Source organism: Zophobas morio, unplaced genomic scaffold (genome assembly GCF_036711695.1).
Source record: "Zophobas morio isolate AGI-343-1 ecotype UQ-CSIRO unplaced genomic scaffold, CSIRO_AGI_Zmor_V1 ptg000002l, whole genome shotgun sequence".
NCBI classification, from domain to species: domain Eukaryota; kingdom Metazoa; phylum Arthropoda; class Insecta; order Coleoptera; family Tenebrionidae; genus Zophobas; species Zophobas morio.
This window is the reverse complement of record NW_026972107.1, coordinates 17735395-17750198: the sequence shown is the minus strand read 5'-3', so window position 1 is coordinate 17750198 and position 14804 is coordinate 17735395. Positions and strand designations below refer to the sequence as shown.

The 14804-nt window shown below is 34.0% G+C and overlaps 4 protein-coding genes and 1 long non-coding RNA gene across 5 annotated transcripts in view; 4 read left to right on the top strand and 1 right to left on the bottom strand.

Annotated features, from left to right (window-relative positions):
• Positions 1 to 1099, top strand: LOC135129339 (ADP-ribosylation factor-like protein 1). The gene is made up of 4 exons (XM_064056489.1): positions 1 to 164; positions 226 to 442; positions 500 to 611; positions 661 to 1099. The coding sequence occupies exons 1-4, from the start codon at positions 161 to 163 to the stop codon at positions 868 to 870; spliced, it is 543 nt and encodes a 180-aa protein (XP_063912559.1). The 5' UTR covers positions 1 to 160; the 3' UTR covers positions 871 to 1099.
• A 96-nt stretch (positions 1100 to 1195) lies between these two features.
• LOC135129231 (zinc finger protein 235-like) lies at positions 1196 to 3207 on the bottom strand. The gene is made up of 2 exons (XM_064056375.1): positions 2978 to 3207; positions 1196 to 2928 (listed from the first exon to the last, which is right to left on the bottom strand). Exons 1-2 carry the CDS (start codon positions 3110 to 3112, stop codon positions 1423 to 1425), a joined length of 1641 nt encoding a protein of 546 aa, XP_063912445.1. The 5' UTR covers positions 3113 to 3207; the 3' UTR covers positions 1196 to 1422.
• A 248-nt stretch (positions 3208 to 3455) lies between these two features.
• LOC135129221 (gastrula zinc finger protein XlCGF57.1-like) lies at positions 3456 to 5955 on the top strand. The gene is made up of 2 exons (XM_064056365.1): positions 3456 to 3700; positions 3769 to 5955. The coding sequence occupies exons 1-2, from the start codon at positions 3518 to 3520 to the stop codon at positions 5386 to 5388; spliced, it is 1803 nt and encodes a 600-aa protein (XP_063912435.1). The 5' UTR covers positions 3456 to 3517; the 3' UTR covers positions 5389 to 5955.
• Positions 5956 to 9676: 3721 nt separating this feature from the next.
• On the top strand, positions 9677 to 11030 carry LOC135121238 (uncharacterized). The gene is made up of 3 exons (XR_010278910.1): positions 9677 to 10043; positions 10092 to 10394; positions 10956 to 11030. It is a non-coding gene; the product is annotated as an uncharacterized LOC135121238 (long non-coding RNA).
• Positions 11031 to 14247: 3217 nt separating this feature from the next.
• LOC135121146 (protein YIPF5) overlaps positions 14248 to 14804 on the top strand; it is a 281890-nt gene continuing 281333 nt past the window's right edge. The window contains exon 1 of the mRNA XM_064045487.1: positions 14248 to 14409. The gene's annotated coding sequence lies outside the window, so the exon portion shown is untranslated. The remainder of the gene's footprint in view (positions 14410 to 14804) is intronic.

The following is a 14804-nucleotide window of genomic DNA, read 5'->3' as shown; positions in this document are numbered from 1 at the left end:
TTTTTGTCGGCGTTTGACAGACTTGGCAGTTTATGTTTACGACACGTCAGGTTGGTGGAAATTAAAGGCTTTAACTTTTTAGTTCGTAATCTTTTATAAAATGGAATAATAATTTACTGCAACGAAATCATTATTTGCATATTAAATTTAGTTGGAAGCAATGGGTAAGCAGATTCACGTTCCAATAGTTTAAAAACAATTTTTAGGTTATACAAACATTTGTAGGTGTTCTATTCAGTTATTTTAAAAGCCTTTTGGGTGCTCGGGAGATGCGAATTTTGATTTTAGGCTTAGATGGGGCCGGTAAAACTACTATATTGTATAGGTTACAAGTAGGTGAAGTTGTTACAACAATTCCTACTATCGGATTCAATGTTGAACAAGTCCAGTATAAAAATCTCAATTTTCAAGTATGGGATTTGGGTGGCCAGACAAGTATAAGGTACGTAGAGGCACGCACGTTATTACGTGGAGAAAATAATAAAATTTGCTTCCTTAGGCCATATTGGAGGTGTTATTATAGCAATACAGATGCAATTATATATGTGGTGGATTCAGCTGATAAAGAAAGAATGGGTATTTCAAAAGATGAATTATTTCATATGCTTAGGGTAATTCTGCCCCTCTGTGTTAAAAATGATCTTATTTGTTTGTTTGTAGGAAGAAGAATTAGGAGATGCAATTTTGGTAGTGTTGGCAAATAAACAAGATATACCAGGGTGTATGTCACTTAAAGAAGTACATCAAGCACTTGGCCTCGAGGCTTTAAAAAATAGAACTTTCCAAATATTCAAAACATCAGCTACTAAAGGTGAGGGACTGGATATGGCCATGGAGTGGCTTGCAAATGCTTTAAAAAACAAAAAATAACAGTAATTTATCACAAGATGTTTCTAGTCTTATCAAAAATTATACGTTTTGAAATTGTTTCATTATTAGCTGATCGTTTGGATATTTTATTTGAAAGCTTGTTTTCATTTGTGACATTTGATTCATTCCAACTATCATTAAAGAATCATACTATTTGCAAAGTATTTAAGATTTCATACCATGTTTTGTATTATAGACTTAAATAAATGTGGATATCATTCATACCAAACACTACTCATTCTTTCACCTAAAGAAACTGATGCCCAGTTGTAGTGAATTTAAAATATGTTCTTATGTATATTTTTATTTTTACTGATGTCTTAAATACAAAAATATCATAAATAAAGAGCTTATATACACTACAACATTCAATGTTAATTTGCTGCTTCAACATAATCCATCAATGATTTGTACCTTATCTGCAAATATTTTGAAAGACTTGGAACGTGTTAGAAAGCTCTAACTAAAAGTAAAATAAATTATAAAAGTGAGCAGCAAACTAAGGAACAATTTATAGCTTAGTTAATGACATTTGATTAAATAAATATACTATTACATATTTATATACTTTTTGTGTTTCCTTAAATGTACAGATAAATAAGATGATGTGGCAAAACTCCTATTGCAAATGTTGCATGTGTATGGCTTCTCTCCCGTATGCTTCCTAATGTGAACATTTAAACTACTGCTCTGGGTGAATTTTTTTCCACAAATTTCACATGTGTAAGGTCGTTCTCCAGTATGTGTTCTTATATGCTTCTCAAGATATGTTGCTCTTGTAAATGTGCGATCACATATGCTACAATTAAACAAGTTCTCGCCAGTGTGTGTCCTTGTATGTTCTTGCAGATATGCAGCTGTTGTAAATTTTTTATCACAAGTAATGCAGGTAAATTTTTCTCCTGTATGTTTAACCATGTGGGTTTGAAGTTCAGAAGCATAGTTACAAACTTTGTCACAAACTGTACATTTATATGGTTGCCGCCCTGTGTGTTGTCTCATATGTACAGTTAGTTGTGAAGAATGTGTGAACTCTTCATTACAAATTTTACAAATGAATTTTTCTCCTGTGTGTTTCTTCATGTGAACTGTTAAATGAGAGGATTGGGTGAAACTTTTTGAACATAGAGAGCATTGCCACGGTCTATCCCCTGTGTGCGTTTTTAAATGTGAATTTAAAATATATCCTGATGTAAATTTCTTGTCACAATAACTACAAGCAAATGGTTTTTCCCCCGTGTGAGACCTCATATGAACTTGAAGGTCACTCGCTTTTATGTACCTTTTTTCACAACAGTTGCATGCATAAGGCTTTTCTCCAGTATGTATCCTCATGTGAACTGTCAACTCAGCAGTAATTGTGAAACGTTTCTGACAAACACTGCACTGAAAAGGCTTCTCACCTGTATGTCTACGGATATGTTCTCTTAAATGTGATGAATGATAAAATTTTTTGTCACAATATTTACACTCAAATGGTTTTTCACCTGTGTGAGTTCTCATGTGTATTTTTAAATTTGCATTTTTAGCGTACTTTTTACCACAAAGTGTACATTCAAACTTATATGGATCTTCTACAACTATTGTAGTTTTAGTCTGTTGAGCCTCCAGACGTGCAGCTGCCGGCGTTAACGAAATATATTGCGGTAAAGGCTGAGTTTGCGTTTTAACTGATTTTGTAGGCACTCCTGTTTTCTTAACAACTTTTTCATACCTTGCAAAACCTGTGGTGGCCACTGAATCTGGAGAAACACTTCTTGAATTTTCCACTTGTTTAGTGGACTTAGAAATGGTTTCCTCATCAAGAAGACTAAGATAATCACTGTTTGCTGAAGTATTTTCCTTCTGTGGATGTTCAATGATATTGTTTTGAATATGAATTGTACTTGTTAACTGATAGTCGTCTAAATTAGTGTAAGAAGTAACTTTGTCTTGCCCAAAATACTGCTGTGACGTGTTTTCCGAGTGAATACACATCAATCGGAAGTCATATGCTACTCTAAGTTTCTCTGTACAGTTTGAACACATTAAATTTGAGTATCCAGGTTTTGTCCATGCCTGAAGAAAAAACATTCAATGGAAAGTTTTTATACAGGTGTTAACTTACTATATCAGATACGCAGGCTATAAGTTTATCACATAATTTTATATTGTCACTATCTAACGTATTTAAGGGGGTTAAAGCACTTTCCACTCGCAAACATGTGCGACAACAGTCTGTTAATTGAAAAACACTATTCATGTTTAATTGTTGAAAGTTTTTTTACACCATTTTTACATTAAAAATTTATTATTAATTCTTACCGTAGCGAATTTGTTGTATTTATAAACATTAGTTTTGACAGCCATGTCAAAAAATAACAAAAAAAGAGTATTCGGAAGGGGGCAGCACTGTAGCAAATTTGAAACAAAAAAAATTGATTTTGTAAATTAACACCTAAATCGTCATGAGCTTTATCATTTAATTTCTAATGCAATTAATTGTTTACACATGTTTGAAACATTTAAATTTATTTTAATTTATTACAAAAAGTATCTGTTGGTATGCCTGCGACGGCTCCGCAAAATCATGTTGGTGCCGGATTTGTTACCAACTACTCTTGACGTTTGTAAATTGCAATTAAGGTTATAAATTAACTTTAATTCCATGTCTGATCAAATAACTTTTCAAGACAGAACTCCCAATGGAATTATTATGGAAAACATAATAAACGTCGCAGACTGCTGCAGGGCGTGTTTACGGATAGATTGTTCATTAACACCCACAAGTGCACAAGACAATGATTCAATAAAATTTTGCGACAAACTACTGTCTTGCGTTTCGGAAGTTGTAAGTTATTTAGTTAAATTCATTGCCCTGTAGTATTTTGTATTAATTTAATTTTTGTTGCACTCTAGATGTGGCAAAAGGAGGGTTTGCCGTCGTTAATTTGTGCAACATGTATAGAGCGACTCCGTGTGGCCTACGACTTTCGTAATATCTGTTTACAATCCGATCATACGTTACATCGATACATAAGTCATCTCCAGGAAGATAAACAGTTAGGATCTAGAACACTTACAACACCAACAAAATTTGACTTTGCCTTACCCACGGGCAATCAAGACGAGATACCCATTAGCGTAGAAGAGCCCCAAAACGCGGAATACCTTCATTTAAAACATTTTCTCGACAATGAAGAAGACTTGGCCAAAAACGACGCTTTAGTAGATGTCCCTCGATCGAACAGTGTGAGTCCAGATCCATCCACAGCAACAGGTATAGTTATTTTAAACACCCAGGAACATGAATCTCCTCCAGAGCAAGAACAACCCCAGCCGCAACAATTACCACAAATGTCTACGAATTCTCAGGTCCATCAGCAGATTCAAACAATTCAGACCATGCCTCAGCTCCAGCAAACTCATATTGCTGTCCAACCCCGACAGGTGATTAAACGAACAACAGGGATTCAAGTGCGCCCTCCCACTCCTACTTCTCAAGACCACGAAGGAATCGAATTAAAACCCTTCACTTGTACAGTCTGCGGAAAAAACTATCGAAAAAATGCGAATCTGCGCATTCATATGCGCACTCATACTGGAGAAAAACCGTTCGAATGTAAATATTGTGAAAAGCGTTTTTATCATTCGTCTCATTTGCGTGAACATATTAGGAGACATACGGGAGAGAAACCGTTCCAGTGTGCCGTCTGTAGTAAGAGATTTACGATCAAAGGAGAGCTGACGATGCATATGAAATCTCATACGGGAGAAAAACCATACGCTTGTACTTGCTGCGATCGACGTTGCTTGACGGCAGCCGATTTAAAAGTGCACATGCGCACTCACACCGGGGAAAAACCGTTTAGCTGTGTGACTTGCGGGAAGAAATTCGCTAGCACGTACATTTTAAATTCTCACATTAAGACGCATACAGGAGAACGGCCTTATACTTGTACTATTTGCTCGAAGTCATTTACGCAATCGTCACATTTAAATGTACATATGCGCAAGCACACGGGAGAGAAAGTGAGCTGTAAAGTTTGCGACGCGAAATTTACGCACTCTTCTCAGTTAACTGTTCACATGAGGGAACATACAGGAAAGCAGCCCTATAAGTGTACAATGTGCGATAAAATTTGCAATTACGCGTCTGAGTTGCAAACGCATATGATGAAACACACAGGGGAGAAATTCACGTGTCTTACGTGCGACAAGAAATTTACCACAGCGGCGTATTTGCAAGAACATACTAGAACTCACACTGGTGAGAATTTATCTACTTGTCCTGTTTGCGATAGACAGTTTACAAGGCATCAGTATTTGCAGAAGCATATGCGGACGCATACTGGAGAGAAACCGTACACTTGTTTCACTTGTGGGAAACGGTTTACACAGTCTTCGTCACTTAAAGTGCATATAAGAATACACACTGGCGAAAAACCGTATTCTTGTACTATTTGTGATAAGAGATTTACTACTTCTTCAGATCTGTCAGCTCATAACAGAAAACACAAGAAGTACATCAACTTGTAATTGTTGTAAAGTTTAGGTTCAGTGCAATTTTGACAAGATGCTTTACATTTGGATTTGGATACTGATACTGGATAAAACGGAGAATGGAGTGGGAAGGTTGACAAGTTTAAACAACGTTGGGAGTAGCAGAACTGTGATAAAAAAAATAATTATCGTTAGTCGGTGGACAAAATAACACTCACTATAATAATTAGTACTATCAAATCTGTAATAAATATATCAAAACGCAATCATATTATCATTTAATGAGGTCCATAAGTTTAGAATACAGTAGACTTTTTTAGCCGTAAAATCGTACTAGCTTTTCTATGTATTTTGCGTTTTATTTACAATATTCTAAGCTTGCTGTTTTGTACATTTTTTATTTTTATATTACTCTGACCTGTAGTCAAGTTTTCAGTATTATTAAGGCTTCAACTTTTTCTTTCAATTACGTAGCATGCAGGTATGTAAATTTGACAGTTATTTTTTTTTCTTTTAAAAGAATAAGCTTTATAATAAGCGGCCCTCGAACGTTGCGTTTTACCATGTAATGCTGGATGTAAAATATACAGAGTGAGAGCTAGAGACCGCAAATTTTTTGAAACCTTACAACTGTATCCAAAAACTGAAAAGGATGGTAGTAGAAATAACTTTTATTAAGCTGACGTTATCGGGAACAAAATGGTTTACCTGCATAATTAAAACGTTAAAACAAGTTATTGTTATCGAGCGTAATCCGATTACGTGTATGTGCACCTGAATGGGGATTAATGGAATTGATGGTTTGACGTTCGTTCACATTTCTAAAGAGTGGACAATGCATAGAGATATTCCTTTGTCTTTCGCTTCTTCTCTCCTGCCATTTACCGAACTTCCGAAAATATGCTGTTAATGAGAGTGGGCGAAATGTCGAGTCCTAGTTTCATCCGGACAGGAACCATGGCTGACAAGGTAATTGTATTAAAGATTACCGTGTAGCCTCTGAAAAGTGATATAATTTAGTGATGACTGATCGCAATTTATTTATGAAATAAATGGAATCGTACAAAAAGTGAACAGCATTGCAGTCTGAACCCGATGAAATAAACTGTTACAGCTTATACTAAATTAAAACACGTTAAAAAATTACACGATGTAGGTACATACAACGTTTCGTTGCCCAGATGATGCCAATGTTATCGATGAGTATTCGTACGTATATTAGTAGATAACAAATTTATTTCTTTATGTTACTTAAACGATACTTAATTATAAGAAGCAGTATTTCACAAACGAATAACCTAAACTAGTCTAGGTATAGGTATCTAACATTTCATGATTAGAAACGCAAAAACGGAAGGAAGCAGATCGTAAAATAACGGAAGCTACTACTTCACGCACCCTTCTATCGCATTTTGGCAGACAAAGCAGGAAATTTGGCCTCTTATATACTAAAGCTAAATTTTGTAAATACTTTAAAGATCTAACAACGCTACACTTTATCTCGCAACGTTGTACTTAACTTGGGTTAAGTTTCGCCGTCGAGCAGTTGTCAAATTAAAGCGTCGTAATGTGATTTTTGGTATATTTAGTACGCATATCCGTACGGAGAACAGGTATCGTTTTTTTTTAGTATAACTATACCTACATTTGATCTTGTTTTGCCCTTCCGGCGATTGAGAATATTCAAACTCGTGGTCCACAGGGAAATTTATTATTTCACCAACATGAATCAGTAAAAGTGGTGGATTTTTAAAATGTCAACACTTATCGAAAAAATAAAATGGTAAAATGCGTCGTCTTTTCATAACTATGTTTACATAGAAACAGTGATTGGAACAATTACTTTTTGCACTTTGAAAAATTTGATGAAGACACAATTTTAGATATTTGTTGTATGGGTCCAACGGCTCAAGAAAAAACGTGTTAGAATGAAAAAGGCAGTGAGTGATTTATTTTACTACCTAACGCATTTGTTACATATTCACATTAGTAAATACAATAAAACAAATAAATACTTCACGCAAGAGGACGATATTCATAATTTAAATTCAGTAATAACTGACATTCAAAATTTTCATTAGCTAAGGGATGAGGTTTTGTCTTAAAAACATCCGCGCCAACACTAAACATCATTTCCACTGCGGCGCTAGATGGAATTGTTGTGTTATATTTTATAAACATGTCTAAAACATGGAGCACTTTGATTCAGTCTAATTGTCTCCCTTTGTTCTTTAAAAACTTCATCTGAGGGAGTTTGATTATCTAAAGGAAATTTGAAAAAATCTTCTAAATCTACAAATAGACCGCATCGACTAATTTTTATACCTGATTGTTCTTCTAAGGCTATAATGGCATCGGTTTCGTGATCTTTACTCTTTACCCTACATAATAGCTGGAGTATTTATTTGCCGCGTATTATATAACATCGAACTAACAGTTTTTTTACAACTAGCATAGGGTAACATGTTACATATTTTACCAAAAATTGAAGAGCCGATTCTTTTGCGCCTAATTTCATTCCACTTTAGCTACAAACAAAAGTTCGATACCAACTGCAACAACTTTTAAACAAAAATTTGCCTTGGTGGGAGATTTCAAAATATCTTATTGACTACTTGTAAATGTATCGTAAATATTAATCCACCGGTAATTACCTGCGGACGCAAATCTTTTAATTTTTAATAAAAATGATGTTCCTAAAGACTTAGAAGGGGGCTACAAGATAATGTAAACTGAAAAGTCTGGCTTTAATTGCCTCTTACTTGGCGTTGTGACTTACAGATTAAATTTAGAAAACCTTCGAGGGTCGACACTCTCATAAAATTTTATTGTCGGATTATGAGGGATTTAAAAGGACGGATTCTATCGGTTACCTCTTATAGATTTGACTGGACCAGAAAAATGGCTAAAGTTTGTTTGACCACATATTTTAAATATTCTGCCCCTGTTTACTGAATTATTTATTAAGATTTTTATTTCTGTAAAGCGCAATGGATTTTTTAATACAATTTCTACTAATGTACCTTTTTGAAAATATAAAATTGATCCATAAATAGCGAAAACCAGATATATTTATAGATACAATTTTAACACGTTGTACCGGAGGTATACTTTTGGCAAAAACTTACACAGAAGTTTATATGTATTTCTCTATGCTGGAATATGCTTTAGCTCACCCTTAAAATGATGAAGAGCCGTGTATATTATGGTTACCTTAACAAATTCTGTGCTAAACTCGTTTTAGATTTTAACTCCCTACTGGATTAATCTTCTCTTTGTGGGGACGAACCAGGTATAATAATGCCAGTAGGTCAGGTAAACGATTCGTAGAGAAAAACAAAACAATATTTTTGGGTATTTGGCTTAAAAATAATTGCAAAATGTAATTGTGAAATTACTGAATTACTCAAAAAAAGTAATTCGTTGTAATTGCATTACCTACCTCCAACCACTGCATAGAAATAACTTGTTAACTTGTATTGTTTATAGGTTCATATAAATGTTTTTTAAAAATATCTCTTGAGGGCCAAGTTATTAGAATTTTGAAATTATTGTAATCTTTAGTAAATGCTCCTACTTTAATCGGAAAAAGGCAAACGATTTCAGAAGTACTGCCTAAACTCTTTCGACACATGAGTAAAACAGCAGACACGTTCCACTCATTAAAAGAGTGACGTGTCAGCGTATCACTCATCAAGCTAATTAAACTTTCATTTTCACTTAATTATCAAGGTAATTAATTAATTAATCGGAGTACCTACCAAATTTCTAGTTATCGTCCTAATTATGCTCAGGAGTCTTAATTAATATGATTTTAGCCGAATAAAAAAATACTTAATTATTAAACTGTAATTAATTTAGAGTATTTTTCATATGATCAGGTTATCAAATAAGGTGGTTATTCGCACTTTTATTCTTGATAATCGGTACAAATTTTGAAATGTCGGATTTATGTCGAATATCTCAGAAAGATCTTTTTAATTAATACTAAACCAACACATCCAAAATATTTACCATTTAATCGTATAACTGACTACATATTTTCTAGTATCTAGAACACCAGACGGATAGTTTGGGAATAACATATTAGACTTTATTATCTCATTTTTTACCGGTGGATCAAAGCTTGCCTCTGGAATTTTGATTAGTCGCTATCAGTTATATAAGGACAATATAATTATTTATGTAATAATAGGTATATTAAAACAACTTATATTTTACGATAATTTCTTCTTTCGAAAATTAGATGAATATTTGTAGAGAGCACAAAGACATGGAATAATTTATAATAGGACGTACATATTTCTATGTCTACTATAGGGAATAGTAATGCTGCTTTTAGGTTGTATTACTTATTTCTTTCAAAATAATACATTTCTTAGTACCTACAGTGAATTGACTAAAAGAACCGTTAGACCTGGTGAATTGCGGGAGAGTCACCTTTTAGGTGTTCTGGTACTGGTGAAAACGAACCTATTTTAAAAATTTAAAATTCCCATAAAAAATTTTTGCAAACTGCGTTGAACTCACACTCACACGCATAAAAATTGAAGTCGTTGGCAACACTGGGTCAGGCACGCATGTGCGCGATGAAACCACAGAACGTGTTCTCAATGCTTGCATCACGATTCTCGAATGAGACAGCCCTCCTCCTGTCCTTGTTGGCTTGTGAAAAAATATTGACGGCTGGGGTAAGTAAAAACACGATGTAGAAACACTTGATTTTTTTATATTTTCAGATACGATGCAGTGTGAGTTCAACGTTTTTAAATTCAAGCATCCAGAAAAATGTCTGAAGCGGCTTTGGCGCTCGCAACAGCGAATTTCCCGGGGACGTGAAGGTGAAAAATTGTATGATATAAATTAATACATCCCAAAAATTCACACATCCAAATGAACGTTGTATTGAATGAAATTGAAGTCCATGTTGATGTAACATGTTCGTTGAGGGTGTGGGAATGAACGTCAGTTTCACGTCCCCAACCTAGCCGCTAAAGCGACATTAGTGAATGCAATCGGGACAATAAGGATGTCTGAATAAGGTAAGCAAATGTTGACTTTGTCCGTTTTATTTGTACCGCAAAATTTGACATCATTTTTTGCGTTTAACTGCCTGGGACTTTTTGAAAAACGGGTCATGCAAAGTATACTATCTTGGTATTACAAGTTAATTTGTCTACAAAGGCTTCATTTCGTAAAAAAATCTTTATTTTTAAATCAATCCATTACGTTGTGGTAGCGATTGCAATTACGTTTCATTGACAACCCTTCTTCGTGCGGTTTAGGCAACCAAATAAACACGAATAGGGGAATTTTTTAAGGTCGAGTACCGTACATGTTGTTCAGAATAAGATTTTTGTTATTTGTAACTGTAAACTGATAAGACAAAATTAAAGTTCTACATTAATGATAGGTAAATATTATTACTATAGGTGCAACCAAAACGGACAAGGTATATTAACATTTGTCGTTTTACAGATGTCCCAGGAACAACCTTTTTAAGAGTCATTTATATGTGAAAAGATATAAATGACTCGAATAAAAAATTTTATGTGTGAGGTAACCCGCATTAAAATTATTCTGTACTGTTGCATTTTTTGCAGGAGTGGTTCAGAGGGGTCAAGGACGTGGTCATTATTATTAGAAGGCTTATAATTAATTCAGATGTTTTAAATATATTTTTTTATATAAATAAATCGTAAAATGTGTTTTTAATGTGTCGTTGAAAAACAAATCCAAAACATTCCCCTTGTTGTTCTAACTCAATCCAGTCTATTTTTATTGCAAAAGACACAGCCTCCAGGATGCGAAGTTGGAACGATGAAAACAAGAATCCGAAAAAGGGAGATGTTTTGCACGTTTTTTTGTCACAATCACTCAAATATAAAGATGTTTCGATAGGAAGACAAATAAAAGGATGAAAGACAAAACACGGCCAAAGAAATGAATTTTAGTTTTTTTTATGATACATTTAAAATTTTCGTATTTAGCTGATCCATCCATTAAATGGATGGACCTGCATTACTCGATCTAGTTTCGTAAGTTATCCTCATCCGCCTGATCAGACTAGTCAAAGACCTTAGGACTGATGTAAATCTGAGAACATAAATAAAGAAAAACCCGACCCTTTGATTAAATTTAGAAGGAAAGGGCTCCAGGTGGTACTTATTGTGTTCCCATTTATGTTTTTATTTTAGGGTACCACGGAGCCATAGTTTCCGTCTATGTATAAGGGATACAAGATTTTTGTCTGTAAAACTACTAATGAAAGTAGAGTGAAGCCAACATTGTACGTATAAACTAGGAATGCCGGCGTAGAAAATTACACTTAAATCTAGTAAAAAAATAATAGCACCGACGCCCACATGGTTGGCATAACTTCGGAAACTGTTTGTCATAATTGTATGGAAACAAAGGTGTGACAACTCTAAACGCACTAATAGGGCATACTTCCAATTTGTTTTCGCAATAAAGTTAAATTTGTCTTCCGAAATGACCATTCTTAGGTACATATGTAGACTCCAAGAAACCAAAAATGGAAAGTTTACGTCCTGTAGAAATTTGATTCAGGGACATCCGGAGGGATTAAATACAACAAACAATAAGCTATACATAGAGATAAATTAGGGATCGTGACTCGGGCACCACAACGTCATTTGTAATTTGTCTACCCTCAAAATGGACTTTCCCTTTTCTATTAGGAATCTAGGCCCAACTGTGTTACAATTCCATTTTAAGATAAAGTTGCTTATCTACGTAGTAATAATTATAAATATTTATTTTTATTTATATGAGATCATTTGTTAAACAAAAGTTTAACCGATAATAAAGATCATTAATGTTACAGTAGGGAAAATAATCACCTTGATAGCTTGACCAATATGAACAATAATTTAATTTAATCATAATTAATAATAAAGTATCCTGTTTTTTTATTCCATCAATTAAAATTATATTAATATAACTAAAATAAATCTTTTTATGTCCAACGAAACCGGAAATGCTTTATTGTATTAGTTTTACTTACTTTAATTAGTCTAGTTAACAATTACAATAAAAATGGAGACTAATGATTTTTGAGAACAGCGCACAATAAGTGCACACTTAATATAAAAAAGCTTTATATTTTTTTTAGATTATATCTTGAAAAACATCTCTAAACGAAATACCCAGTAATAAATGTGCTTATTTAAAATTTCGTGATTTCGAGATACATATGTTAAAAGCAACACACTTATCTTTTTTTAGAATTTACGATGAATTGTTTTAACAAACAATTTAGAACATGCAAATGCTTACGCATATTCAACAGTGCAAAAACAAATACGTATTCAACGTATTTCACAATGAAACATCCAAACTTCCCTGGAAACATCAGTGTAAGTGGAGAGGAAAAATATCTCTGATCATTTCCGAACATCAGTGATCGAGGATCGAGCTAAACTGCCTTGATCGTTACACAGATGTTGATGCACCGTTCCATTCTCGCCCCACATCTTTGATATGTTTTAAACAGAATGTCGAACTTTACATCCACATCAGTGCCTTCGTTATGTTTTTGGCTTTAAAATAGGTTCACCGAGTGTTTTTAAAGTAACATAAAATCTATGTATTTGTATCTAGGAATACTGTTTCCAAATATTTCGGGGGATATTTACTTGGAACACAACAGAGCTTTCGGAATCTAAAAAAGTGCATTGTGCCTTCATCTTTGACAATAAATCAATTTTTCTGTGTGGCAGCTCTGACGTTAACAAAATTTCAGCCTGCCGAAACTGTTGCAGACGTGGTTCATGGGATTATTAGTTTTTTGTATATTTGGGTTTCTCGTTATTTTGGACACAGAATAGTGAGTTGTGTGTGGGCATACTTCATAAAAGACACGTATAATGGACAATATTGATTTTTTTCGTACATTATCGCCCATTTAAATTAACGACAGAAAAGTTTAATAAAATACAGCTATAACCAGCGCAAACACCGATAAAATTTCAGTAAATACTGTGTTGATATGTTTTAATTATGCCAACAGCGTTTTGTTTACACAAGGTTATTAAAAAACTAAATTCAAATTGTCGCCATGTGGTATTAAATAGGTTTGAATACGTTTTTGTTCAATAATGCGTAATTTATGAGTTATTTCTTATTTATGATCTTAAAACGTGTTGCTGTAAAAAGTAACATTTGAAGATATAGTTTTAGAATAAAGAAGGTGGTTTTTCACTGACAGACGATCTGCAATGGAATTTATTATTGCGGAAAGTTCGAAAGCAACTTTACATCATGATGTTTTGACAAATTTCCGACATGCACCCTCAAATGATTGCGAGTGTATTCTGAATGCTGAAATTTACATAAGTTCTGACAAAAGGTGAAATAGAAATATTAATAAAGGGTCGAAGAGAAACGCTGGAACTTGTTATAAAGATATTTTTCTCACATCCTCCACAATATCAGTTTCATTTATCACAAACTTGCGTAGAAATAGCAGTTTTTGTATAATAGTGAAGAGAATTCTTAGTTATTAAAAGCGCACCGACAGTTTGCGGCACCCTAGGTTCGGTAATATGTTAATTATTAAAATAAAAAAAATATACAAAGGTAAGTAATGTATACTCAGTCGAAATTTTGACAGTCGCGTGAGTTACCTTTGATACCACGTGAGTACTGAAAAAATTTCAATATCACGTAGAAACGCTGATTTATTAATGAAACAAACTGATTCATAATTCTAAAACGTGAATGCGGAGCTGATTTATTATTAAAGTATGTTTTTTTCTGCTAAATTATATTCCAAACTCCCTACAACTGCGAAAATATTGAAAATATTCCGCCTAACGACTCGTCATACTGAATACGGTGTAGCAACAACGGTGATGTGTTGTTTTCTGAAGTGATATTATCTGATGACGTCGAACATGTGAAGTTCGCTGCAACGTGTTCGTAGTGTTTTGGAACATAAACAAGTAGTGATTTCTCGATTGCGGCCTTTACTATTTAGTGACAAAATAGTGCGTCATAATTGTCCTTTCCTTTAGTAATTAATTATAAACAAAGGTAATTACATGACTGTTATTTTCTAATTTAAATATTCCTCCTGTCGAGCCCTGCTGACACTCGACTTTGGTTAGGTTGTTAACGTTACGTTTATGCGTTTGCGTAGTGGATTTCGGGCACGGCCTGCTGGATATATTTATATGCCAGCGCGCTGGATACATACCATGCGATGCGTGTTACAGAATACGAAATTGCGGGCAAACGGTCAGTTTTTGATTTGTGCAGGAGATAAGTCAAACAAGATTTATTTGATAACGTATCTGTGTGTAATTTTTAGCCTGCATTCTTGTAATATTTGCGCCGCTTTTATTTTTATTTTTCGTCAAGTAGGTTTAAAGTGACGCCACTATCTGGTGGTATGCAAATTAGTGTAAACAAATAGGTCAAAACTCTGC

Excerpts from the sequence above, each read along its gene's own strand:
- LOC135129231 (XM_064056375.1), bottom strand. The coding sequence starts at position 3,112 with ATGAATAGTGTTTTTCAATTAACAGACTGTTGTCGCACATGTTTGCGA. Across the intron at positions 2,929-2,977 it reads TAGCCTGCGTATCTGATATA|GCATGGACAAAACCTGGATA; the intron begins GTAAGTTAACAC and ends TTTTTTCTTCAG.
- LOC135129221 (XM_064056365.1), top strand. The coding sequence starts at position 3,518 with ATGTCTGATCAAATAACTTTTCAAGACAGAACTCCCAATGGAATTATT. Across the intron at positions 3,701-3,768 it reads TGTCTTGCGTTTCGGAAGTT|ATGTGGCAAAAGGAGGGTTT; the intron begins GTAAGTTATTTA and ends GTTGCACTCTAG.
- LOC135129339 (XM_064056489.1), top strand. Across the intron at positions 443-499 it reads GGTGGCCAGACAAGTATAAG|GCCATATTGGAGGTGTTATT; the intron begins GTACGTAGAGGC and ends TTGCTTCCTTAG. Across the intron at positions 612-660 it reads AATTATTTCATATGCTTAGG|GAAGAAGAATTAGGAGATGC; the intron begins GTAATTCTGCCC and ends GTTTGTTTGTAG.